Here is a 27562-nt window from a genome sequence, read left to right as displayed (position 1 = left end):
GCTTTGTGACTGCAAGCTCTAAGTGAAGCAAGATTAATCCATTTGCCTAGGAGACTTTTTTTTTTTTTTTGAAGTAGGCTTCACGCGCATTGAACTCATGACCCTGAGATCAAGACCTGAGCTGAGATCAAGAGTTGGCTGCTTAACCGACTGAGCCACCCAGGCACCCCTGCCAAGCACACATTTCATAAGACTTAAGACATAAGACTGGGCTAGCCCTAGGGTTACAAAGCCTTCAAAGCACTCACAGTGCAAGTGCTATGGAGAGAAGGGGCAGGAACACACGCATATATGTTGGTTTCAGCAGGTCAAGGGAAATTCTCAAGATGGTCAGAAAGTGCATTAATGGTGCTAAGAATGGCTTTGCTTGGGGAAAGTTTTTACAAAAAGGTGACATTTGATTTGGTCTTAAAGGATGAGCAGTTTACAGGGACAAAAAAAGAGAGGAAAGGCACTATACATTGGGGGAATGATACATGCAAAATCAGAGTTATTACAAGTATGAGGTGCTCGGCAATGCTGAAAAGTTCCTAGTAGGGTAGAAAGTTCATGGAGGGAAGTTCCAGGAGCTGTGACTGGAAAGGCAGATTGAGGCATGGCTGGGAATAGCCCCAAATGCCAAGTTCACCTACATGGACTTTAAGCCAGGGATGTGGTATTTCAGAAAAAATGTTTAAGGAATAACTCCTGGCAAGAAGATCATTATATTGAATGGCTGTTGTAATAACCCAAGAGTAAGATTCCATGAAATAGTCAAAGGTTATAGCAAGATACGTAGTTTAGGAGACTAGGTGGGTGGCATTTGTGCTTTAAGACTGAGAGAGAACACAGGCAGAGCTCAAAAAAAAAAAAAAAGAGGTAAAGAAAGAATGAGAAAGGGGAAAACTAAGAGGTGTGATGAGAGACACAGAAGGAGACAGTTTCTGGAAGCAGAGGGGCGAGCTAATGAGTGAAAGAGCCAAGCAAGCTGGAAAATGAAAACGACTGATTGAATCTGGCAGCTGTATTAGGTGCTGGGTTACCTCGGAAGGAGCATTTTCAGCAAAGCGATGAGAGAAGCCAGACTTGAGTAGATTGAAAATTAAGTGGTGACGCTGTGGGGAAATTTAGTGGAGAAGCAAAGAAAGGCATACAGTGGCAGCTTACAGGGAAGAGAAAGTCAAGGTTAGGACGTTTGGGTATATTTTTAGTTTGAGAGGACAAAGCCAATGGAGAAGAGATTTTGAAGTTGTTGCAGCAAAGTGATAGCCTTGGACAGAAGGACGGATGGATGAATGACAGGTGCTGCTATGGGGAAACTCAGAAGTGGACGAAAGGGAGTTTGAGGGAATTCTTGTCTTTGGGTCTTGCTTTATCTTATGATGCTGGAAACCTGGCTGAGAGATGCTGAGATCCAGAGAGTATTCAACAAAAGTGGTAAGGGTTTGGAAAATCAATCGGTGAACAGGCTGACGGAGGCAAAATAAAAGTTCTGTCTAGTGGTTTAGAAAGCTCAGCCAGGTTCACACTCATCTGAAAAGTCCACCTCAAAGCTCTGAGTATTAGCTCTCACACACAGAGGTGGAGTGACTGGGGCAGATGATTCTCCTCTTCCTGCCATCCTTTAACAAATAAGATGGGTAATAGCAATAATAGTAATATTTGTCTATTAGAATTGCCAAGAGAATCAACTAAATTATATTAAGGTGATTTCCAAATTCTTTTTTTCAAAGGTGATTTATAAATTCTTAACCACTATTCAAATAATACCAGCTTGTGTCTGACCACCCAAAGTCAACAACTGCACTCATTTGTGGCTGTACAGCCTGGCACGTTAAGAGGCTGGCTATGCCGACCCCTTTGCAGTTATATGGGCTCTACCCTTTTCTTTGTGACAACAGGCTTTGTTCCATTAGTCTTTTACTCTGCTGGTAAGCCTTATTTGTCACTGCTGTCCTCAATGTCATCCACAATGCCCTGAAGCTGTCCCCTGGAGCCCTGACCATGGTGGTGTACTTTCCATTCTGTGTCGGTTTTTCTGCTATTAGTATTCTTGGCAGACCACTGCCTATCTCATTCTCCTTACCCTGGCATGCTTGAAATCATTCCAGCCTAAAGACATGAGGAGAAGCCGAGACAGTGAAGCAAAGTTGCAGAGAAAGCACCAACTCTTTATGGTCTCACCATACCCTTAAGTAAAGAGAGGGCAGGGTGGTTTCCATGGCTTGCTAATGATCACTGTGTACTACTGCGAGTCCCAGGTCACCAGCAAGCCATCGGATGTAGATCGCACAGAAGAGCCCTTAGAGGGTCACTTCATCCAAACTCTTACTTTTACATTTGAGACAATCAAGGTTCAGAGACGTGAACAAAGCTTCCCCAGGACCACTTAGCTCTTTAGAGGCAGAGTCAGCACTCAGGTCCTCCATTTGATGTCTTTGCTATTAAGCTATGTTGCTTCTCTTTGATGGCTTAAAACATTTCAGTTCTAATCAACAAACCCAACTCAACTGCCCTTAATCATTGGTCTTACCTTCTTTTTGGATAAACAAGCCCGCCCTTTCATCTCTTTTCTGGGCCGCTACATGTTCAACCAATTTTTCAAACCCCTTCAAGGCTGTCCTGAAATTGCTAATCTGAAGTGCAATGCTTAAACGCTTTTCCTTCCCGATATCCATAGGGACATAGGGAATCTCTTACTTCTGTGCAGAAAGAAATAGCACAAATCTGCCAACTTGAAAAACCTTCCAGTTGTTACAGTGCCTCCCTGCCGTCTCAATCTTTGTCCCAGGTTGCATTCCCTTGATCTTAAAATCTCATATCGTGGGTAGGAGTCAGAGTCGCCACTAGGACATTAGCAGAGAGGAACCCTGGCTTAGTCTAATGCATTTCATATAGGCAAGCATTTCAGTAAAAATCCTGACCTCATAATGTTACCAGTGTCTTTCATATGGTCCTCATTGCATCATAATATCCCTGTAACCTCCCTTTCCTTCATAAGGAGGGCGCTGATCTTTCTTTCCCCACAAACTGTGTGAGTGTATATGTCAGTGTGTGTGTGCACTCCCTGGGAGGGAGGTAGAATGGGTAAAGGCCAGGGAAGGAAACTGGGCATTACTTTTTCTCCCCTGCATCTCCTCCAACCTCAAACCATTCGCCTTCCTCAAGATGCAGTGGAAAGTCAGTTGACATTCATTCCAAATACACTTCTAAAGATGAAAGTGTATTTCAGCATTTGTCATTTCTGTTCCCAAAAGGATATTTTTAGAGGTTGTAGGGAATAAAAAAGTTTCTTCTTCCTTTATACACTGACCTTCCAATTAAAATAATAAAGTGAGGCAGGCATGGGAAAGGAGTAGTATTTGATTGAGAAGTTCTTCAAAACGTCATTAGTTGAATACAGCACATAGTATGAATTTAGTCAATAATGTAATGATGTAGGATGGTGACAGATGGCCCTACACTTATCCTGGTGAACACTGAGTAAAGTACAGACTTGTCCAGTCACCATGATGTGCACCTGAAACTAGCACAACAGTGTATGTCAACTATACTTCAACAACAACAGCAACAACAACCACCCTGACCAGTACTGCTCAAACTATCAAGGTCATGAGAAATGAGGAATGTCTGAGAAACCATCACAGCCAAGAGAAGCCGAAAGAGATTTGATTACTCAGTGCAATGTGGTATCCTGGTTGGGATCCTGGAACAGAAAAGGACATTAGGTAAAAACTAAGGCAATCTGATTAACCTGGGCTTTAAATTAATAGCAAAGTATCAATATTGGTTCATGAGTTACAACAAATAAACCAAACTCACGTACGATGTTAAGAAGAGAAACTGGATAAGAAGGTATTACATGGGAACTGTCTGCACTATATTTTGTTTTCCTGTCAATCTAAAGCTGTTCTGATGGGGTGCCTTGATGGCTCAGTTGGAAGAGCATGTGACTCTTGATCTCCAGGTCATGAGTTTGAGCCCCGTATCCGATGTACAGATTATTAAAAAATAAAAAAATAAACGTAAAAAATAAAATCTATTAAAAAAATAGGTGAAATGGTTTCCCTGAGCTAGTATAAGAAGATGATACAAAAGAAAGCATCCTGACATCACTCCTGTCTCTTGGGTCTCGTTCCTGCAGCCCGGACTAATGCCGTCTGTGTATCAGGGCCCAGCGGTTATACTGCTTTCCCCCTTTGCCATCATTTTGGGGATTCCCTTATCCTAGCTTTTATATCCTATGCCTTTCTTTCCAAAGGGTGCGTCCCTCATTTTGGTGGCTTACGTCCAGAAATAGTGCCTGGAAGATAAATTTTGATAGACCCTGCATGTTTGGAAGCATTCTTAATCTTCTCTTGCATTTGATTGCTCTTTGGGTGGGTTGGGAATTCTAGGTCGGAAATCACTTTTGTTTAATATTTTGAAGATATTACTCCATCGTCTTTTTGCTTCTCGTGTTGTTGTTATAAGAAATCTTTTTGAATCAGCTTCTGCTGCTAATTGTAAGCTGTCCTACCTCTAATTCTTTGCACCTAACCTGTTTTTATCTCCCCCCCACACACACACACACACTCAGAAAGCTTATAAAGATCCTTTCTGTCCCAAGTGTATAAAACCACTACAACGAGTATTGGTGTGGATATCTATAGATCTATATGTCTATATATGTCATTTAGACATATCTATATATAGACATGTCGATATGTCTATATATATATATATATATATATATATATATATATATGAGAGCAGATATATGTCTATATCTGCTCTCACATTATCTTTTTATCCTGAAAATGCCTGGGTAAGCACGGCCCAGATTCTTCGCAGTACCTGGTAAGCTGGTGCCGTGCCCCTGTGTGCCCTGCCACATGCACCAGCTGAGAATGCTCATTTCACCCCAGGGCAGTGGTACCTTCACTGATTAATTTTGACTTATCCTGATTATAAATAAATCATAACTTCACTAACCAGTTGTTTTAAGAAATTGAGTGTCCACTCTTTCCTAACTCCCTGGTCACTCACACTCTGCTTTTAAGGGCAAGGTGGTAAAAGAGATTTCATTTTTAAACAAGTGTCTGCATTTTGGGAAAGGGGAGTGTGGACAAGTACACAGTTTCTACATTAAGCTGATTCCTACCATCCGAGAAGTTTTACGCACTAGGAGAATTGATGTTCAGAACCAAAAACATGCCAGATTCTCTCTCTCTCTTTTTTAAACAATGACATTCTCTAAATGATGTTTCGTAAGGCAGAATGCAGGTGCAGATGTTTTTGGCAAGATTTTTCTGTAAGGGCTTCCCACCAGGGACCAAGGTTTGAGAGCGCGAGGAAGCCTGCACCCCAGTCCTTGGAAATTCACTCAATTGAGTAAGGGTCCAAGTTCCCTCTCAGGTGACATGTGCCTGATGCAGGAGGCTGGGGGTTATCAGTGATCCCATGTAAGAATGACAGATAAAACCTGTCTCCATTCCCCCTCACAGTCCCCTTGTACTTTATAAAGGGCTTGCTTGGAATACAGGGACAGGATGATTTAGTGCTCCAGGGTAGGAGGATATTAAAAGGGATCCCTTGATGCCTTGGGAGGGGCCCCACAATACAGCTGAAGAACTCCCCCAGTCTAAAGGACAGGGCTCTACAGCCCCTTCAGGAGGACGTGCAGAGATGCAGGAAAACCGGTTCTGCAGGTGGTGGTTCATTCTCAACTTCAAACTACTGAGGAGAAATTTAGGAGACTGAGGACAGCATTAGTCAGCACCTCCTTGGGATTTTCAGAGTAGTCAAGGGGCCGTGACTTTTCTCAACTTCTTTCTACCCAGTGGGCACGAGAGGGGAGAGACTGGGGCTGGCAGGTTCTCCACCAAAGTCCACATTCAGAATTTGGTGGGACAAGGATACGTTCATTTCCAAAGGGCCAGATGCTATCCTCTCAGGGCCCCTAGTAGAGAAGACTGCGGCAGGGTCTGGGGGTCCTACCAGGGTCCTCAAGGGAGATGTAAGCAGCCAGGTGACCAAGGCCCCTGTCAAGGGGACTTGTGTGAGAAAGATCTCTGTGATCTCAGGTCCTCAAAAGAACCCACAAATCACCCTAGAAAATGACAGCACTTAAAATCTGCTATAATCAGAGGGCACCGACATCAGGTGACAAATTTACCAATCAGGGAAGATTTTTGCTTGAAACCCAGAGGGGTCCAGAGCAACATGTAAAGGTATTAGACTTAGGGAATGGGAGAAGCTAAATTTGTTGTCCCCTCCACAACTACCCCCTGAAGTTCTCCAGGCCTGAAGTGGGCTCTGTTTTGGAGGGTGGACAACTGAGTTTTCCATGAGTTTCAACACTTCAGTGTTACAACATTCAGGACTTTATATTAATTGAAAGTGACCAGAAAGGCTCTCAGACCTGCGAAAATGCCCTCCAAAGATAGTTAAAGAACAGATGCAGAGAAGACATCTGAAACGAGTAACGGAAGAGAGAGTAAAGTTCCTTCCTGCTTATACGTGCAGAGTCTGCCTTGCTCAATAAACTGGTTACAGCTGTTTTATCTTCCTACTCTGTTAGATGCAGACACAACTTGCATATTCCTCTATATTGTGGTAAGATATACGTAACAAAAACGTGTACAATTCCATGGCATTAAGTCACATTCACAATGTTATGCAACCATCACCACCGTCCATCTCCAGAACTTTTGCGTCATCTCAGACCGAAGCTCTATGGTCCTAACCACGAACTCCCAGTTCCTCCTGCCTCAGCCCCTGGCAGCCGCAATTCTGTCTCCATGAATTTGCCTATGCTACGTCCCTCATATGAGTGGAATCACACAATATTTGTCCTTTTGTGTCTGGCTTATTTCACTTAGCATCATGGTTTCAAGGTTTATCCATGTTATAACGTACGAGAATTGTGTTCCTTTCTATGACTGAATAATATTCCATTGCATGCCACATTTTGTTTATCTGTTTATCTGATGATGGACACTTGGGTTATTCCCACCTACTGGCTGCTATAAACATTGGTGTACAAATATCCATTCAAGTTCCTGCTTTCAACTCTTTTGGAGATATATATATATATATATGCACACACATTATATATATATATATAATGTCTTATATGAGTGGAATCACTGGATCACATGATAATTCTACATTTAACTTTTTGAGGAGCTGCCATACTGTTTCCATGGTGGCTGCACCATCTTGCGTTCTCAGCAGCAGAAGCATACCAGGCTTATAATTTCCCTACATCCTTGCCAACACTTATTATTTTCCATTTTTTTGTTTTAGAGCTTAGTTTTTTGAGAAGAGCCATGCTAGCAGGTGTGAAGTGATATTTCATTGTGGCTTTGATTTGCATTTCCCTAATGACTAATGAGGTTGAGTATCTTTTCAAGTGTTTGTTGGCCATTTGTATATCTTTGTAGAAATGTCTATTCAAGTCCTTTGCCCATTTTTGAATTGGGTCCTTGAGGGGATTTTTTGTTATTACTATTGAGTTGTAGGAGTTCTTTTTATATTCTGGATATTAATCTTTTACAGATCTATGATTTGCAAATATTTTATGAGTTGTCATTTCACTCTCTTGAGGCACAAAAATTTTAAATTTTATTGGAGTTCATCTATTTTTTCTTTTGTTACTTGTGCCTTTGGTGCCACATCCCAGAAATTATTGCCAAGCCCAATGCAATGAGGACTTTTTTCCCTATCTTCTCTTCTAAGAGTTCTATGTGTTAGTGCTTAAGTTTAGCTTTGATCCTTTCTGGGTTAATTTTTCTATACTGTATAAGAGAAGGGTCCAACTTCATTTTTTGCAGGTGGACATCCAGGCTTCTTAGCACCATTTGTTGGAAAGCGTTCCCTTTCCCCATTGAATGACCTTGGCATCTTTGTCAAAAATCAACTGACCATATGCATGAAAGTTTCTATCTTGACTATGCTGTTTCGTTGGTCTATATATCTGTCCTGATGTGAGTACTGCACTTACCTTTTAAGTTGTAGTATTTTGCCATCATCTTCCATAACATAATTCTGAGAATACAAAAAATACATATATCATTATTGACAATTTAAGTCATATTTGTGGTAACAGTGCCCGTTTCTTTCAGTATAATAAACATCCTTAACAGTTAACAGTATTGTAAAAACGACTCTATCAGAGTTCTTACACATTTGCCAAAAGCCTCTTACTCGTCTTTTTCCTTCCCTCCCATAGATGTTGCCCTGGACTTGACTCTGAGAGCGTAAAAGCCAAAGTCCTTTTATTAAAATGGCCATGGCCTTGCATGATCTGCCCAGTCCTGGCTCACCCACCTTTCTGCCCTCATTTTTTAATTCCCCTTCTGCTGCAGCCACATTGTTTCCCTTGGTTTTTTTCTCTAACATGCTAAGCATAGTCCCAACCCAGCACATGTTCCCTGGGCCTGCAGAGCTCAGCAGGGCTATCCATAACCACCTGTACAAAATAATCCTCTCCCTCTCTCCCCCAGACCCTCTCTCTGCCTTATTTTTCTTTATGGCACATATCAGCACTTGACACACTGCTTATGTACTCGATTCTTGTCTGCTGTCCCAGCACAACCAGAACGTAAGCTTTGTGAAGGCAGGGTGTCCGCAACAATGAAAAGAACAAATGAATGAACGATTCTTAGAGAAAATATAGTGAGTCCTTATTTATTCATTCGACGCATAAGTGTGATGAAAACACAGTGAACATTAAACATACAGACCTTGTTAAATGGTTCTGTACATCTAAAATATAAAATTAAATGAATTTTTTAAAGGTGCGGTTGGGTTAAATTGTCTCGTAGATGACAAATCCAGATTGGAATCTGTAAAGACGAATCGAGGTTTTCAGGGCAGAACACACTGCCCCTCGGCTATTGCTCCGCGCACCAGCGTGGAGAGACCACCCGCCCCATTAGCTTCGACACGCCCAGGGAGTTCAGAATGGGGGTTCGGTGAAGCTAGTCATTGTCTCCTGGTAAACACCCGCATAGACGACAGTTCCTTCGCCTTGCACACCTGTTAGTCACCAGTTCCAGAGCCCGCTTTGGGTCTGGCCGGACTGCGGTCCTCCTTCGGGACCTTGTCAGGGGCTGTGCAGGGACGGTGGCGCCGCCCTTGCAGACTGATCACGTTCACAACCTATATTTGAATTGTACTCTATTTTCATCGCTACTGGGGAAAAGGCCAAGTGGAAAAATGTGTGCTGTTCTAAACATAGCACCTGCCTCCGTCTACCTGCGAGATGTAGGCTGGAGCGTCGAGGGCGCAGGGGACCGTCACCGCCAGGAAGGGCTCTGGCCGGCCTCGGGAAGGGAACCGACTGCCCCTACCCTGGCGCAGGCCGCGGGGGCCAGCCCGGGGCTCACGGCCCGGTGGGAGACGAGCGTGGCGGCGTGCGCTCGCGGGGCTCACTACAGCGCCCGGGAAGGTGGGAAACCCGAGACGGAAGGCCTCACCCACCTTCTTCCCGGCACGTGTTGGGCGCAGGCGCTCCCAAGTGCTTCTAACGCGCCAGTGCACAAGAGAGGGGTGAACGGCTGCACCGGCGGGATGCTTTCAAGCGGGGTGCCGGGAGACGGGGTGTGAGGAGCCACCCGCCCCACGGACTTCTCCCCGCCGGCCCGACGCGCGTGCACGCGAGCGCGCACACGCCGGGGCAGGCGCGCGAGGGCCTGCAGAGTCCGGGGCCCGAGGAGCGGGAAAAACCGAGCACGCGCCGGAGGGGAGCGGCGGTAAAGCCGCCGGGGAAGGGGGCGGGGCTCATGAGGCGCCCGGGGGCGCGGGGAGCGGCGGGAACGCGGCGCGCGGAGTAGGGGGCGGGGCCACGGGGCGCGCCCAGGGTGAGGGGGCGGGGCTACGAGGGGAAGCGAGGAGCGGCGGGAGCGCGACGAGCCGAGTTAGGGGGCGGAGCTAAGAGGCGTGTCGGGAGCGCGGCGCGCGGGAGGGGGCGGGGCTACGGGGGCGCGCCGGGCGGAAGGGGCGGGGGAGGGCGGTCCCGGGCGACGCGTCGCGGTCCTGGCGCGCACAATGGCCCGAGCGGGCGGCGGAGTCGGAGCCGCACCCAGTGCGGAGCGCGCCCCGGGCCGCGCCGGAGGCTGAGCGCTTCGTCCGTGGAGCGCGCCGGCGCCGGGCCATGTACTCGGGGAACCGGAGCGGCGGCCAGGGCCACTGGGAGGGCGGCGGGGCCGCGGGCGCCGAGGGGCCGGGACCGGCGGGCACGCTCAGCCCCGCGCCGCTCTTCAGCCCCGGCACCTACGAGCGCCTGGCGCTGCTGCTCGGCTCCATCGGGCTACTGGGCGTCGGCAACAACCTGCTGGTGCTCGTCCTCTACTACAAGTTCCAGCGGCTGCGCACCCCCACCCACCTCCTGCTGGTCAACATCAGCCTCAGCGACCTGCTGGTGTCCCTCTTCGGGGTCACCTTTACCTTCGTGTCCTGCCTGAGGAACGGCTGGGTCTGGGACACCGTGGGCTGCGTGTGGGACGGGTTTAGCAGCAGCCTCTTCGGTGAGTCGGGCTGGGAGGAGAGAGCCTTCTCCCCTCCGCACACTTGCGCTCCCTGCCTCGCCACCACCTCTGCGCGTCCCCTTGCTGCCCAGCCCGCTGGCGGCTCCTCCCCACGCGGCCTCAGCCCCAGCCCGCCCTGCAGCGCAGCGCCCGCGCCGCTCGTCGACCCCGGGCTGCATGGCTTTCCTTCCCCTTTCCTTCCCCTCCTCTCGCCCCGCGGCGGCCTCGGCTCTGGCCCTGTGGCCACTCCTGTCCCCGCCGCCGGCCCTCAACCCCGGCCCGGCTTTGCCCCCAGCTCCTCCCTGACCCCTCCATCCGCTGTCCGGTTCATCTCATTTCTGTTCTCACCCCCGATACAATTCAACAGGGCACGAAGCAGCGGCTTTACGCTTTGAGGAAAGACGAGGGGCTGTAGAGTCAACAGATTCAAGAAAAAGAGTAACTAACTCATGAAAGCTGGAGGGGTGACAGGAAGAGATTTAATTCAGTGCTGTTTGTAGGAGACTGGCAGTGTGTCATTTTTTTCTTTAATTTTGCCGTTAGCAGATGTAAACCTTTGAGTGCTTCCTAGGAAGTGACAGAGCTTCATTCAGGTCCTCAGAACGCAGATCGGCATGTGGCCTCGAAGCTGTTTTACTGTTTTCCTCCTTAGTGATTCCAGCACACCAAAATCTAAGGAGAGGTTACAGCTGGCCCAGAGAATCCCACCCTAGACGGACAAATAATTAGCTTGCAGCCGGTGGATTTCATTAAAGTGGAACTGGGTTGGTAATTGAAGGTTGCTTTCAACATCACTGCTCATCCTGTGGAAGATTCAAGTCTCACTGAGACGTGACCCACCCAATATATCATTGCAGATGTGATTTTCTAGGCCGGGAGTTATCTTTCTGTGTGTGCTCCAGGAATTTCACTTGCACAAGACGTGAAATAGGAATGTGTGTTTCTCAGGTCTTACAGTTCCTTGAAAACATATTGATAATTTATTACTGCTTTTATCTTGGCAGGTTTTTTGAGAACAGTATCTTTGTAGCATTATCAGAAATTGTCCTATTCACCAACCTCCTATGTTGTGGCAAACCCAAATATTTGATATTTGTTATAATTCACTTTTTGGTATTTTGAAGGAAATCATGATTTCATTTATTTGGTTGACTCAGTGATTCTAATATTCTAATACTGCTTCCCCCTCCTCAATAAGCAATCTGAGAATTTTATTTATACAAAGATTTGAAACTTGGGAGAGGGCTCTAAGTGTATGTAGGTGGTGATATAGATGGCTACGTGCTATTACTCTTAGTATTAGTTTAAAACACCTGCCAGGCATCTTTTAGGCAGGGCTAAGCTTTCAGTTAAGGAGGGTGATTGAAGCTTAAACCTAGAGCATTATCAGTAATGCTTCCTCCGCTGGGCAACAGGTGTTTGATCATAGACATGAAAGTTCGTATTTCCAAGAAATGCTTTCTCTGTGCCGGGCATATCTGTTCCTGTTTGGACTCTGGGCCTGGGGGTTTAAAGACAAGGGTACGTTGAGTTCTTTATTGACACCAGAATTCACCCTCTTGCTCGCCTCTTGCCTCTGTGACCTCATTCTGCTGCTCCGTCTCCTTCCATTGCTTTTTCCTTCTTCATTCCTCCCTGCTCGGGTCCCATCCTGGTCAAAAGGGATTTTCTAAGACTGCTGGAAACGTTAACCACACACACTGTTTCGCCTGACGACTGCTCTGTTTCTCTGGGCCTGTAGTTACTGCTTTCAACCATGACTTTATCCCTGTTTTTAAATTAGAGGTGGAAACTCCGGGGTAAGAGATTCAAAGACTTTGTTTAAACCCTGGGAGACAAGTCGGGAGTGGGGTTATGATGGAACTGAAAAAGTTCTTAACCCAGATTAAGTATTTGCCTGAAGTAAATTCCAAGGATGGTGCTTCTAGCTAAGGGTTAAAGTCAAGGAAGGGAGGGTGCTTCCCGGGTTGTTGTCCCCGAACAAGAACTAACCACGGGGTGTTCAAGAGGGAGGACATTTAAACATGCCGGGAGTGGCTGCTTGCGCTAGAGGTCCCTGGAGAGGCCGCCTTAGCAAGTGGAGAACCCAGCGGCCTGATGACACTGGAGTGGGTGCTGCTCCGCTGCCTGGCCAACCCAGTGTGTGCACTTTGCCATCACTGAATCTCTCCTGCAGTCGGTTTTGCTCTCTCTCTCTTCTGGGGGAGTGAGCTAAATGTTCTTGAAGGTTGTTCTGTCCTGTGTGCTTGGTATTTTGAGGGCTCTTTTGAGATCTGTGGGTTAGAAGGTGCCTGGTTCTAGCACTTACGGCTTGTTTCCTCTGCTCTATCCCCTGAGCCAAAAATGAGCAGATGCTGTGGTCACACTTGTCCGTGTACCTTTCCGGGTTCTGTCTTCCTGCGCACACCTGCTACGAGAAGCCAGGATAAGTCGTGCAGACATACTTACATACATGCATGAGTAGGCGACCCAACTGCCTCATCAGGGCGTAATTCCTGGTGTTTCAGGGAATGCTGAAAACTGGTAGAACCTCTCATATTCCTGGGGCAGAGGCTTGACTGGACAGGATGGGTAGGATTGCCATTTCACTTAAACTGACCAGTCGGTGTGTTCAGTGAACTAGGCAGTTTAACCCAGCTTTCGGTTGAATGCCTTGTTTTACAGATGTCCAAGCTAATTCGTCATCTTAGCCTAGGCAGGCCCAGTTCGTACTGATGTAGATTTCAGTAAGAGTAGTGATAGGGAAAATTAGTGCTCCCAGAGCTCTTCCTCTAACTGCACAATGACGACTGCTAGAAAGGCCCCCTTCGCGTGGCGTGTGTAGTGTGTTAGTCTAAAGACTTCCAGGTGAGTATGCCGTTCATCCCCGCGGCTGTTGCACCTCTGGCCACACGTGGCGCCACACAGACGTTCTGTGTGTGGCATATCACCAGTATTATGCCAGCAGTAATGGGAGAGCCTTTCTTCACTGCTACCTCCTACCCGTCAAAAACAGCAAACAACAGGTCAATCTTAGCAGAGGATGTTTGGACGGGCCTTTATCTTGGGATACAGAGATTCAGGGTCATAGAGCCAGAGTCTGGCAAAATGCAAGTCTTTAGAAGGAGGTATTATTTATGTTAAGATATTTTAACTTACAAAGGTAGGAATTTTCCTTTTTAACTTACACCTAAAAAAGCATATGTGCATACATATAAAGATTTGTTAAAAATGCATGTTCCCTTCGGTAGAACTTTTTTGTACCTAAATCTCTCAAAAGGCTAGTTGTTTTACTGAAATAATCCTTTTGCAGTAATCCGACTGGTTAATTCAGTTGAAATAGTCTCACGATGCTACCACGAGATCCTAAGGATGTTTGTGGCATGGAAATGTCTTTCATTCAGCTGTTCGAAAATCACCCACAGACTAAACTGGCCACAGAAATATTCTTTATCATGACAATGTGCACATAGTATGTGGTCTGTTTCCATAAACACAGTGGAACCACACATTTCTTACAGATTAAGCTCACAGTTCGATGTAGTTTTATTCAAATACTAATTTTATTAAAAGCAAAAGTTACAGAATTGTATTATGAAAATTCTTTGTTTTTATGGGACATCATGATGTCCCTTCCTCATTATTGAGTGTTTTGAGGGGGGGGTGTGTAAATCTCTATTGTTCATTTTTGAGAAAATAGGAACTATGTAAGAAAGCATTTAATGAATTGCTTTCCTAGAGGCTTATGTCCTGGTAACAAGTCAGACTCCAGTGGAGTAATTGTAATTGCTGTTGCATGAAATTACTTTTCTCTTAATATTGTTTACAGTTGTATTCTTTCTTGAATTTTCTTCTTTCAGAGAAGAGTTCCAGTCACAAATGCATGTGTGATGCATTTTGACATTTACTGCTAAGATGAAATGCAGGAATGAAAACCACACATCCGTTTTAGTGTTCTCAGATGTGATTAGATATACTTTATCCTATTTTTGTGCTACTGACCTATAAGGAAAAACAATATTAAGAAAGGGTAACTGTTAAACAGCTAGGACCTGCACCTCAGTACTTCTGGGATGAACCGGAATATCACAAGGAGAGATTTTATGGCAGCGTATTTGCATCTCAGCTGAGCCCTCCGCCTAGACTCACACGCATTTCCTTTATCGGCAGTTGTCTCCCAGAATGGCGGACAGTCTTCCCACAGAGTTCGATGTGGTCATAATAGGGACAGGGCTGCCTGAATCCATCCTTGCAGCTGCGTGTTCAAGAAGTGGCCAGCGGGTTCTGCATCTTGATTCCAGAAGTTACTATGGAGGAAACTGGGCAAGTTTCAGCTTTTCGGGATTGCTCTCCTGGTTGAAGGAGTGTCAGCAAGACGGTGACGTTGTGGAAGAAAGCACTGGCTCGTGGCGAGACCTGATCCATGACACAGAGGAAGCTATCAGTCTTCGCACGAAGGACGAAAGCATTCAACACACAGAAGTTTTTTGTTATGCCAGTCAGGATATGGATGACAGTACGGAAGAGGTCGATGCTGTGCAGAAAAACCCTTCCTCAGGAACGTCTAGTACCTCCACTGACCCTCTGGATTCTGCATGCTTGTCTGAAGAAACACACTCGTTGTCTGCTACTAGCCGTGAAATGCCTGCCAAAGACACTCCAAAAAGTGACGGAGAAGTTTCACTAGAAGTAACTGATGTCGAGGACACCTTGGCAAAAGAAAAACGTTGTGGAGACAAAACTTGGACACACACAGTTTCAGATGGAGATAAAGATGGAAACAGACCTGTAGAGGAAGAGAACACTGACCATCCAAAGAGAACTAGGATTACTTACTCTCAAATAGTTAAAGAAGGCAGGAGGTTTAATATTGATTTGGTATCAAAGCTGCTGTATTCTCAAGGATTGCTAATTGATCTCTTAATCAAATCAAATGTTAGTCGTTACGCAGAATTTAAAAACGTCACTAGGATTCTTGCATTTCGTGAAGGAAAAGTAGAACAGGTGCCTTGTTCCAGAGCAGATGTCTTTAATAGCAAAGAACTCACTATGGTTGAAAAGAGGGTACTGATGAAATTTCTTACGTTTTGTTTAGACTATGAACAACATCCTGATCAATACCAAGCTTTTGTGCAGGGCTCATTTTCGGAGTTCTTACAGACTAAAAAACTAACCCCCAGTCTCCAACATTTTGTGCTGCACTCAATTGCAATGACAGAGTCATCCTGCAGTACAATAGATGGCCTTAAAGCAACTAAAAACTTCCTTCGGTGTCTTGGACGATTTGGCAACACTCCCTTTTTATTTCCCTTGTATGGGCAAGGAGAAATTCCCCAGTGTTTCTGCAGGATGTGTGCAGTGTTTGGTGGAATCTATTGTCTTCGTCATAAAGTTCAATGCCTTGTAGTTGACAAAGACTCTGGAAGATGTAAAGCAATTATAGATCACTTAGGTCAAAGAATAAATGCTAAGTATTTTATTGTGGAGGATAGTTACCTTTCTGAGGACACATGCTCAGATGTGCAGTATAAGCAGATCTCCAGGGCAGTGCTCATTACAGATCAGTCTATACTAAAGGCAGATTCAGATCAGCAAATTTCCATCTTGGTGGTGCCTCCAGTGGAATCGGGAACGTGTGCTGTTCGTGTCACTGAATTATGTTCTTCGACCATGACGTGCATGAAAGACACCTATCTGGTACACCTGACTTGTTCATCTTCGAAAACAGCCAGAGAAGACTTGGAGTCAGTCGTGAAGAAATTATTCACCCCATATACTGAAACTGAAATAGACAAGGAAGAACTTACAAAGCCCAGACTCTTGTGGGCTCTTTATTTTAATATGAGAGACTCCTCGGAAATCAGCCGAAGCTCCTACAATGGCTTGCCTTCCAATGTCTATGTCTGCTCCGGGCCTGACTGCGGACTGGGAAGTGAGCATGCCGTCAGGCAAGCCGAAACGCTGTTCCAGGAGATCTTTCCCAACGAAGAGTTCTGCCCCCCACCTCCAAATCCAGAAGACATTATCTTTGATGGTGATGATAAGCAACCAGAGGCTCCTGGGACCAATAATATAATCATGGCCAAAGTAGACTCCTCTGAGGGAAGCAGAAACCTAGAAAGCCCGGGGAAGCGCCTTCAAAAGTAGAAAAAAGGAAACGGGAAACGCTACCTGGGCCTTCATCCTGGCATCAGAGTATTTTCATTTAAAGGACCGTTTCCTGTATGATTCCTTAGAACTGGTTATACGATGAATTCTATGCAGATGTTGTCTTTAATTCTGTTTGAGACATTCAGTCATTGGATGTCATTATTAACCTATCAGTAACTGATTGATTGATTATTGGACAAGGTTAGTTTTATTTTAGTATTGGGTGTATTAGTGAGGGTTCCATATTAGCAACTGTGCTTAAAGGGACGTTATATGTGTCTGTTAATGGATCTTCAGATTTTATTAGTCCATAGTAACAATAATATCTAAGGAATATTTCAGTTACTTTTGCAGTTATTTTAGTTGCTACCGCCTCTGAATAGTTAAACACACGCAGTAAAATTTGTGGGTCTTTGTATATAATAAAAATGTACAGACCTGGTGGTAGCAATAGCAACTTATGCAAGTGCCAGCTGTTAAAAGATTAACTTTGCATGATCCTGTATTTGTGAAGCTCTAGTGTTTACAGCACATTGTGCGGTTTGGTTCCCCTGCTTGACCCTTGTCACGGGCGAGGGGTCGACACCACTACCATCTTCTGTGTTACAGAAAGTGGTGGACCGTTCATCTAGTCATGGAAGTTTGTCCCAAAGGAAATCTAGGGGTCATTAGTTCTGGTTTAATACTTCAGAAAATTTCTGCAGAGCCCTGTGCTGACGCCTAAAAGAAAAGAACTTCCAACTAACTCGGGCCAAAAGAGAAAAATACATCACTCCAGGAAAAGGTACTTCAGATTGGCGGTTTTGAAATTCCTAAGAAGAGATGGAGTGAGGCATTTGTAACCTGGGACACCGATGGTTTTTCAAAGCCATCTGTAGATTTCCCAAGGTTTCTTAGTGAGGGTGAGATATACGACCTTGTTGGCACCGCCGCTCTCCTTAGCAGCACTGACTGTGCCGGATAGGAGTGGATGGAAGGAGGGTTTCACCACGTCTCCTCCCTGTGTCCCACCTCACAGTTAGTGAGGCGACCGCCTCCGTGATCACTTTGGCCTCTCCACTGTTACCCAGAGAACAGAAAACATGTGTTCTAGAGCCATCAGAAGTCAAAACTGCCGTCCTCCAGGGGTGAAGACCTGTGGAGTTGTCGGAGGACATAAGCTGCATCCCCCTTCAGTCTCTGGTTTCCATTCCTTACGACGGTAAATCCTACAGGAAGAGAGCCCTCCAGACGCAGTTTTTGTTCTGGAATGGAGCATTTACTGTGTGCTGGGCACTTGTGCTTTCTAGGTACAGTTTCTCAACCACCCTGTGAGGCTGGTAGTAGTGCATATGTTTTAAAGAAGAGGCAAAGAGGTAAAGACAATTAGTACTAATTTGCCCAGCGTCTGGTATGTGGAAGAGCCAGTGTTGGAATCCAGGCTGTCACGATTTTGAAGTCTTTCCACTAACATTAACTGGAGAGGAGTGCAGACGCTGCAGGAGGAGGAAAGGATGCTCGTGGAAGTCCGTGCAGCATTGCGGCTAAAGCAGAGTAGACAGACTCTGGCCTATCGCTTGTTCTCAGATCAGGGACACGTGAAGCTTGGGATCAATTATAGATAAATACAGTTTAGAGCTAAGGAGCTCATGCAAGCAGAATTTGGCTAAATTTTAACAAAGTACTGCTTTTTAATGTATCTTTTAATCTGAACGACGTGTTATAAAACTGCAGATGCTATGAGGCCAAAATAAGCTGGGAATAGTCTTTTGTCGCTCTTCTATATGTAAGGAAAATGAAACAAGAAAGACTTAACTAATTTACAGCTTACTGAAAATTGAAGTCATGAATTGGTATTAATACTTATGCATTTTTTAATATGGCAAAGTGGTTTTATTGGATTTAAACCTATCAAAGTAATTTCACCATCTATAAAACAGAAATAATACTTTGCAGAAGTATTGTGAAGATCAAGTTAGATAATGTGTTTGAAATCATATCCAAAGGGATGCCACCAGAGGACATTAATATGTAGATTTACTACACTTCCACTTAACCTTCCAACGGATGTTTTATTTAATTTGACAGAATTGTGGCAAATTGGGAAAATAGGCAAGGAAAGATAGATTTATCTATCTTTGATGAGAGTCTTGCCCTTTAAATCCTAAAGTAACCTTTCGAAATATACTATGATGCTTAGTAGGAAGTTTAAGACTTAATAAACCAATTGGAAAGAAACTGGGGGAAAGACTAACTGGGTGTCAGTGTGAAAAAAAGCATTAGGCCCACTTTACACGTGATAAGACAATTCACTCCATAGGAATTAAAATGTTGATTGTAAAGGTAAAAGTAAAAAGACTACAATTCTCATCCCAGTAGTACAAAAGAAACTTTATGGCAGCGAAAAATATCACTGGCAAGGTAGGTGAGATCAACTAAAGAAAAATGAAAAATGGACATTAAATAGGAAGAAGACAAAAAATAAGAGATTGGATTTTTAAAAAGCTACTTGCATTACACATGGATAAAGTGCTAAATTTTTTTTAAAAAGTAGATGCAAAACTATAAAGTTTCTACTCTTAGTAAGCAAATTTATGAAAGGATAGAGTACAAAGGAGAAGATACAAGTAAAAGTCAATTCTTGGAATGCTGTTCAGGTTTCCTAATATTAAAAAATGCAAATTGAAACAACTTTGAATTGGTTTATGCTATTAGCAAAACATTTCAAAATTTATGTGTCTTCATACCAATAACATTATTATATTACTAATTTTTAAAAGAACTATTTAGATGAATATAACAAAAGCTCTGTAACCCATCTATATTTGGCTAGATCAAGTCACTCTGAACAGCATACACCTGGGAAAATATTTACAAGAAAAATAAGCCACTTGTACAAAGATACTTCTAGCAATTCCATTCGTATGCATTTTTTTCAAAAAGCCCAGTATTTGGGAAATGGATAAGTAAATTTTGATGTATTGGTATTGCTATTGTAGACTGTTACATAGTCATTAAATGATATTGATATATGTAAAATTGTATGGAAAATGTTAGATTCAGAAGTGTTAAAACATTATTTTATGTACTGATGCTATTTGTGTAAAAATTTAGGTGTCTACATTGAAAAGAATCAGAAGAAAACATGTAATTAATTAGAGTTTAACAGGGTTTTTTTTTTCTGTAAAATGTTGATGTGTATGATACAAATAAAAGAATAATTGCTAAAGTGGTTACTGAATTGGTGAGAAAGTTACTGATTTTTTTTGAAACTTGTAAAATTCTTCAAATTAAAAAAACGTATTTGTATTTTTAAAATTTTAATGTCAAAAGGTAATCTCCAAAACGTAGACAGGAAATTTTACAACTTAATGGGAAGGACTTCTTGGTTAAGATGGATTTTGTATCTTGTATCTTTCCTCAGTTGCTCAACATTAAGAAATAAGAAGGTATATTGTAACAACGCCGTTTTAAAAAATGGAAATCCCAGAGCCAGAGGTGGAAATAATAGAAATAATATTAAAGCATCGTAGGACTTCAGTATGAAGACATTACATACTAATTAAAAAGTGTGGCCCCAAATCCAAGAATGTACTCTTCATTTGGGAGTCTTGGAGGCCAGGGGAGTGAAGGAGGATTTGGCTTCATAGACACGGCCAAGCCTCTGTCTGAGGGAGACCAGCTCAGGGCAGATCTCAGGGCACCGAGAATGCTCGCAGACCCTTCCTTGCTGTTGGCCTGACCGATCCAAAGCAGGGTGACTGAATTCAGCAAACATTAGTTGAACATCAACTGTGGGTTATGAATTGACATTCTAAGAATTTGAAATAGAAAAATGGGTAAGTTCTGTACCTGAGAACCATTCTGTTGGAGAATACCTTTGTATCTTAAGGAGAATATAAGACGTTTCCTATCCATCGTACTCCCCACTATAACTACTACCACCTCGTGCCCCCAAAAGAAAAAGAAACAAAGGAGAAATCTGGGTGGCTTAAGGGTTAGAAGGTCAGTTAATACTTTCTGAAGTTATTTTAGCTACCATTCAGCTAATTAAAAAGTTTCTCAATCACAAGTTTTTTGTGTTGTTTGGGGGAAAACATGAAGAGAAGGTAGAAGAGATGGGGTCGCAGGGACCCCGGGTGCTGAGAGCTCAGGGAGTCAGGAGTGTAAAACCGAAACAATGACGCCGATCGTCGTTTCAGGGCCAAGCAGTTCTGATTAGGATGAGTCGTATCTCCCTCTTGGCAGCACAAGTGGAGGTCATGCTCTCAGGGCAAGGAGACAGTCACCTCCCCTTTGAAGATTTTACATTTTTACTTCAGTATCTTTGCCTTCATTATTAAGCATTGTTTCTAGTGTAGTTCTTACTCTTGTAACCGACGACCTCATGTGTTCACGTTTCAATGGCAGGGGACACGATCCGGCCAGCTCTCTAGGGCATGAACAAAGCAGCTGCCTGAGCTGGAAGAATCGGACCCTCACAGGTGTGTTAGGACAGCAGTCCTGCCACAGCCCGGGTGGGAGCACTGCCTTTTCCTTGACAGCTACACTTTCTTGCATGAGCCCCAGGACAGCTATGTCAGGTAAGAAAGGCCAGGTATTTACACCCGCTGCCTAGATAAGACCTGGGGGGCGTTGAGGGGCTGACGTGGACGCACCCCTCATGAGTGTCGAGATCATGACAGTCGTGAGAATGGCAGCATGACGGTGCCCGGCCGCCTCCCTGTCAGCACGCTGTGCGTCTCGTACACGAGTGTGGAACACGAATCATGGCTTAAAAAGTGGCTCCTAGAATTTTAGAGGACATTTGCTTTTCAACAAATAGCAAAAAATCTTCCTATAAATTAAGATCTGTATAATTAAAGTGGGACGATGGTTTGGGAGGGGGCGAAGGGAGCTGATGACTTTGTTCATACCCGAAATCAAAGCAGACGGTGGCATTATCCCAGTGTTTATTTCAAGAGTTCCATTTCTCCATATGCCGTGTCTGTTAGTTCCTGCTGTCGTCCTGTGATTTCGGCATTTTCCTGTCCCTAAATATGTATTTAACCCAACACACTCTGCACGGCTCCTATGAATAAAGACATGTCCGTCATCAGGAAAGAGTGAGTGGCTTCAGAAGCGCAGGGTTGACAAAGTGCAGTAGGAAGATGAAGACCTGTTTGTGGTTCATTCAGGAGGTACACCTGCAGGCATGTTCTCGTTTTAAAGAAAAGGGATCCCTGGGGACATTTGTGCCATGGGGTTTATGCCAGGTCTTCTTCTTATTTTTCACGTGATTAACGCCCTGGAGCACCCAGGTCTGTTGGAGACTTTATTTTATTTGTATTTTTTAAAGATTTTATTTTATTTATTTGACAGAGGAAGAGAGAGCACAAGCAGTGGGAGCTGCAGGCAGAGTTGAGAAGCAGGCTTCCCGCTGAGCAGGGAGCCCTATGCGGGGCTCCATCCCAGGACCCTGAGACCATGACCTGAGCCGAAGGCAGACGCTTAACCAGCTGAGCCACCCAGGTGCCCTTATTTGAGTCTTTTATTTGTTTCTTTATTTATTCCTCCCTCATACTTCAAAATAACAGAAACGTTCGTAATGCAGTATGGGGAAGTATTTTTTTGCATCATACTTTCATCATTATGTGTAAGTTTCAAGTTTTTATCCCAAATTCAGCATTTCTATTGCCCATTGTAAAGAAGAAATTTGGGGGAATGTCCTGCTGAGGAAGACCACGGACTCTTGTCTTTAGGCAATTAATATAACTGTTAATTTCCTGAAACGATTTTAGTGAAATATGGCAGAGAAACGGGCTGTATGACCGTCTGTTCCTTTAACAGTCCCACTTTATGACTGTGTACCGTTATTTACCATGGCCTCTGCTGTTAAGACAAATATCAACCAGGTGTTTATTAAAAGGAAAAAGCAACAGATAAGAACTGCTCTAGAAGTCATTTGTCATGAGATTATAATTTCCTTGAAAACACAGTCTGAGTGTGGTGTCCGCACCCTTCTCTCCACGTCAGCCCTTTACCTTCATCACCCCATTCCAGACAGAGGGTCACTGGGCCAAGCTCTGGGAAAATATATCAAAACCACGGTCCTGGGTCTTTTTTTAGTAGTATAGATAATTGATTCTGTGATAAGTCTATGTGAACCAACCAAAATACTGAAAAATAGGGAATATTTTAAAAATCCGTAAGATGTTCCACCTTATACGTTTGCTGATTTTCTCCCATCGAGGCACTTATTCTCAAACCAGGGTGATTTTGCCCTTCAGGGGACATTTGGCAGTGTCTGGAGACATTTTTGGTTGTCGAAACTACAAAACCAGCAAGGGGGGCTACTAGCGTCTAGTGGGTAGAGGACGGAGCCCGCCACACACCCTACAGGGTACAAGACAGCCTCCTCCCCCCGGAGACTTACCCGGCCCCAAGTGTCAGTGGGGCCAAGGTTGAGGAGCTCTTCATTAAAGTTTTTAGTATTTATAATGAAATAGTTTTCCTTTCTTTTACCTTTTTTCCTTAACATCTGACCGTCAGTGCTCCTTCAACAGGGTCATTGTTGGCAGAAACTGCTGTCCTGGCTGCTCCCTCCAGTGCCCCCCAGTGCCCCTGTCTCCCTCCCTCAATAATCAACAGTGGGTTCCTTCTAAAGCTTTACGATAACTCAAACTCCAAACAAAATTCAGAGAATTGGGGAATATATCTCATCCTGCCCCAATTGTCCGTATAGATAAGAGATTTTGTTGGTTTAAAAAAAAATTTCATTAATCCAGAATTAGAATAATTCTGTAAAAAATTTATAGAAATGAGAGGATGATATCTTGTTTATTTTAGTGTTTTTTGGTAATACTTCCTTGTTATATTTTTAGATGATATCTTTGTGTATATTGCAGTGACTGTCTCAAAATCAATGTAAACATATTGCAATATACTCTTTTTTGGAAGGGTGCTTTTCACTCAACAGGCTATAGACAAATTAATCAAATTACATGTATATAATAATATCCTATGAGTTTCAGAGAATCCAGTCCAAGACTAAATAAACCACCCATAATTGAATTGTACCCACATTTACCCTCACTGATGGTTCAGCGCGCAATGAGAGAGTGCAGCCGCTGGACATTTTTTTTTTTAAAGATTTTATTTATTTATTTGACACAGAGCGAGACAGCCAGCGAGAGAGGGAACACAAGCAGGGGGAGTGGGAGAGGAAGAAGCAGGCTCCCAGCGGAGGAGCCTGATGCGGGACTCGATCCCAGGACTCTGGGATCACTCCCTGAGCCAAAGGCAGACGCTCAACGGCTGAGCCACCCAGGCACCTCCGCTGGACATTTTATAAGCGGGGCTGATCTATAGACAATACCTAAATTGTCTGTTGGGTAATGGAAGGGGTCAGCATTCTTAATGCAGGGAAGAACCTTACCTAAATTACACTGCGAAGAGAAGCATAGGGTTCCATACAATGCGACATTTGTTGAGCGTTGTCCCCATTGGCTGTGCTGGACTCTGGGAATGCAGACTTCAGAACTGCACCTAGCACTTACTGAGCACTTCCTTTATGCCAAGCACTGTTCTGAGAGTTTGCAGCGTTTATCTTACTTAACCCTCGTAACAGCCCGATCGGGTAGCTGCTCTTATTATCCCCGTTTTGCAGATGGGAAAGCAGACACTGCGAAGACAAAGAACTTGACCAAAACCATACAGCTGGTAAGTGATAGAGCTGGGCCTCGGTCCCAGGGAGTCGGACTCCAGAACCACACGCTGCGACCGAGATGTGATGCGGGTCTTCAGAGAGGGCTCAGGGCAATCTGGAACAAGTAGCTACTCATGGGCAAGGAGCTGTTCTAATTTCTTTACATATTTTAAGATCACCCTGTGAGGCAGGTATTAATGTTTCCATGTGTAGATGAGAAATCAGGCTCGCAATTTTCCCAAAGCTATAGAACTGGTAAGTAGTGGAACTCCCACTCTATGGGGGCTGACATGGTGCACAGTTAACCACTCCGTTAATGAGGCTGTGAGCACCTTGGTGATGTAGGTATAGACAAACTTCAGTGGGTGCACAGAGCATTTTGTCTGACTAGGGAAATCTAGGAAGGCTTCATGAAAGGAAAACACCGGGGCCCTGAAGGTTGAGAAGGATTTCTGTAAGTCAATACGGAGAACATTCCATACAGGGAGAACGGGGAAGCAGGCATGGGGACATTGAGGTTGTCTGCGTGGCTAGAGCAGTGACCTGCTGTGGAGAGCTGGGGCACAGGAGATAGGGCCCAACGTACCAGCCATCTTGAATCATGCTAATTATCAGCTGTGTTGAACCATACTGATTATCATATAGACTTGAATACCATGGGACTTGTGGATAATGAGGAGCTGTTGAAGTTTTTTCTAATTAAGGCTTATGTTTAGAAGTATACCTGTTGGCAATGTGGAAGGAAGCTGGGAAGGTGCAGAGACCCTGCAGATGGCTGGGAAGGAGGGAAGATATGGTTTGGGCAAGGCATAGTGGTAAAAATGCAACGGGCAGAGAGAAATGTGGCCATAGAAATGGGCAGAGAGAAATGTGGGAAATGGCTGTATGTTACGGATAAGTGGAGAGAAAAAGGAGCTGAAAGTGACTACAATTTCAGCACTGGTACTTGAATGAGTGGAATACATTTAAACAAAATTGAGAACAGGTTTTGAGGAAAAGCAAATGGGTTTGGTTGGTCATGCCAGGTGATGAGGAGGTGGTTCTGGAAGGTCTTAGAGGGTTTTGTGTGCTGGGGAGTCTTGACTTTGTCCTAGTGGTGTAGACTTCATGTCAGTGACCAAGGAAACGGGCCGCATCTGGGTATGTATGGAGGAGGAATCCAAGGGTGGCAAACAATGTAGAAAGGAGACCAGACAGACGGCTATCGAAGGATTTGGGCAAGAGAGGATGAGAGTCTCAACTGGGGTCATGGCAGGTAAGACAGAGGAGGACAGACCTGAGAACGGCGGGGAGGTTAAATCAGCATGACTCAGTGATTGATCCCCTTGCATGCTGCAAGGGAGCGAGAGCAATCTGAAGACAGTCGAGAAGGAGTTGCTAGACAGGGATGTGTTGGGAATGCAAACATGGCGCTCCCCTGGGTTTGACGTAGTAACTCCTGCCCCTGGGTTAGCGCCAGACTGGAAGATTCCTTTTCTAGGATTCCTGCATATACATTTCCTTGCCTCCTGGGCTTGTTAAGCCTCAAGGATGTGAGTCAGAAGCTGCCAGTACCTTGATTTCCAGAGAGTCCCTCCAAGACTTAGGCCACATAGGGAGCAACCAAGCCAATGATGGAATGAGAGAGGCAGCGCTCTGATGAATTATTTCAGGCCCCCGGTTACACGGCTCACGCTGATTTTCTGACGGACAGTGTGCCTGTAGGCAGTGCCACTGTGGACTTCCCAGTTACATGATATAATCCAGTGTCTTTTTCCTTAAAGGCAGGGGGAAAAAAGGCAGGAGAAAAAAGGTGACGTAGAAATAGGAGAAGAGGTAGGAGAGGAGTTCTAGAAGCCAAGGGGAGTTTCAAAAATATCCTCGTCTAAAGTGTTGATATTGCAAAGAGGTCGGGTAAACTAATGTTTTAGCAATTGATTGATTTCTCAGTTGATAAAATTCTAGAACAATGGTTTTATACTGTAGAATCTGAATCAAATGGGAATGTCTTTAAAATACAGATTACCGGGCACCACTCCTGCATTCTGGGTCAGTGAGTATACAGAAAGCAGCTAATTGATTGCTGGATGGGGGGCGTGTTGTCGTGCACTGTGGCATAGGTAAGTGGGAATAAAACGAGTATCTGATGAGGCAGTAGAGGGGATTTAACGGAGCTTCTGGTGCGTGTTTTGGCAAGTCGTAGTAAAAGCGTTAAAATTTTGTATGCCTTCTTACCCAACAATTACATTGCCAAGAACTTATCCTGAGGAGGTCGTCATAGATGTATGGACATAGGTAGCGAGGGGCTTGTAATGGCCACGGCTAGGGCTTACGTACCACAAGCTAGTTCCTGTTGTCTGTGCTTCATTCATCCTAACTCCTAAACTTCATCGCAACTCTGTGACGTAGTTAGAAACAACTATTACCCCATTATTCAGTTAAAGAGAGCAAAGCACCAGGAGGTTAATTTGTTCAAGATTTCCTAAAAAGTGGAGGATACGGAGCCTGACCCCAGTGCCCTCGATGGTTAAGTTGTACCGTCTCTCCTCACAGCGTTATTAGAACAGTCAAAAGCCGAAAGTAACGTAAAGATCTGCAGTGTGACATCTAAGAGAGTGTGTGTTTCGGAAATCAGCGTACCAGCAAGCAAATCATTCAGGACTCAGACTCTGGAGCCGCTCTCCCTCCTCTTGCCCCCCGAGATGATCAGAACAAATCCCGTCACCTCCCACCCCTGCTGAGGTCAGTCGGTGCCAAGAGGGAAAACCTCTTCGGTCCGTGATGACTCACATCTTTATGGCTCAGTGTGTTTCTTGATCTGATCCAATCCTGAGCTCAGCCTCCCCCACGAGCAGCGAACTCCCCCGTATCCTCAGCATCTTCTCTGAACATTTTTGCTACTTCCTTAATTTCCTTTAACCCTGGCAGCCCCTGTGGACCCTGATTTCCCAACACCAAGCAGACGCTGTTCTTTTTTTTCCTTAATACTTTATTCTAATGTTGTTAAGTTAACATTTTAAGTGGAGTATAGGGTTCTGGATGGTGAATCAGGGTTCAGAAACACCACAGGAGAAACCGAGATGGTTTATTTCTTACAGTCCTGGAGCAGATACAGGGGTCACATGGGGAGATCAAGGCAGGGTACAAGGAGAGAGAGGCAGGACGCCAGGGCACATGGCTTTATTAGTGCTTTGGGGTTCCCGGGCCAAAGCAAGATTGGTCAATACAACCAAAAGGACTGAGGTTTTGGTATGCTACGTGGACCTCTTATCCGGGGGTGCACAAGGGGAAGGCC

General features: G+C 44.6%; 3 protein-coding genes across 5 annotated transcripts in view; 2 read left to right on the top strand and 1 right to left on the bottom strand.

The window, feature by feature from the left end:
* WDR64 (WD repeat domain 64) overlaps nt 1-2657 on the bottom strand; it is a 115413-nt gene extending 112756 nt beyond the window's left edge. The window contains exon 1 of the mRNA XM_057315483.1: nt 2513-2657. Coding sequence (XP_057171466.1) covers nt 2513-2657 — 145 coding nt within the window. The remainder of the gene's footprint in view (nt 1-2512) is intronic.
* A 7339-nt stretch (nt 2658-9996) lies between these two features.
* On the top strand, nt 9997-24404 carry LOC130541827 (opsin-3-like). Of its 3 annotated transcripts, XR_008960387.1 has the most exons (4): nt 9997-10493; nt 21012-21184; nt 21963-22112; nt 24250-24404. XR_008960387.1 is itself a non-coding variant. In XM_057315145.1 (2 exons), exons 1-2 carry the CDS (start codon nt 10121-10123, stop codon nt 21035-21037), a joined length of 399 nt encoding a protein of 132 aa, XP_057171128.1. In that variant the 5' UTR covers nt 9997-10120; the 3' UTR covers nt 21038-21951. The 3 variants fall into 3 exon arrangements, 2 of the variants coding, with proteins under 2 accessions (XP_057171128.1, XP_044235817.1); XM_057315145.1 differs by lacking the exons at nt 21963-22112; nt 24250-24404 and having other exon boundaries at nt 21012-21951; XM_044379882.2 differs by lacking the exons at nt 21012-21184; nt 21963-22112; nt 24250-24404 and adding an exon at nt 14333-14655.
* On the top strand, nt 10404-19842 carry CHML (CHM like Rab escort protein). The gene is made up of 2 exons (XM_026487551.4): nt 10404-10493; nt 14643-19842. Exon 2 carries the CDS (start codon nt 14655-14657, stop codon nt 16617-16619), a length of 1965 nt encoding a protein of 654 aa, XP_026343336.1. The 5' UTR covers nt 10404-10493; nt 14643-14654; the 3' UTR covers nt 16620-19842.
* Nucleotides 24405-27562: the final 3158 nt, after the last annotated feature.

The sequence above is a fragment of the Ursus arctos genome, unplaced genomic scaffold (genome assembly GCF_023065955.2).
Source record: "Ursus arctos isolate Adak ecotype North America unplaced genomic scaffold, UrsArc2.0 scaffold_2, whole genome shotgun sequence".
NCBI classification, from domain to species: Eukaryota; Metazoa; Chordata; class Mammalia; order Carnivora; family Ursidae; genus Ursus; species Ursus arctos.
Note: the sequence above shows the minus strand (reverse complement) of the source record. Positions and strands in the feature narration are given on the sequence as shown.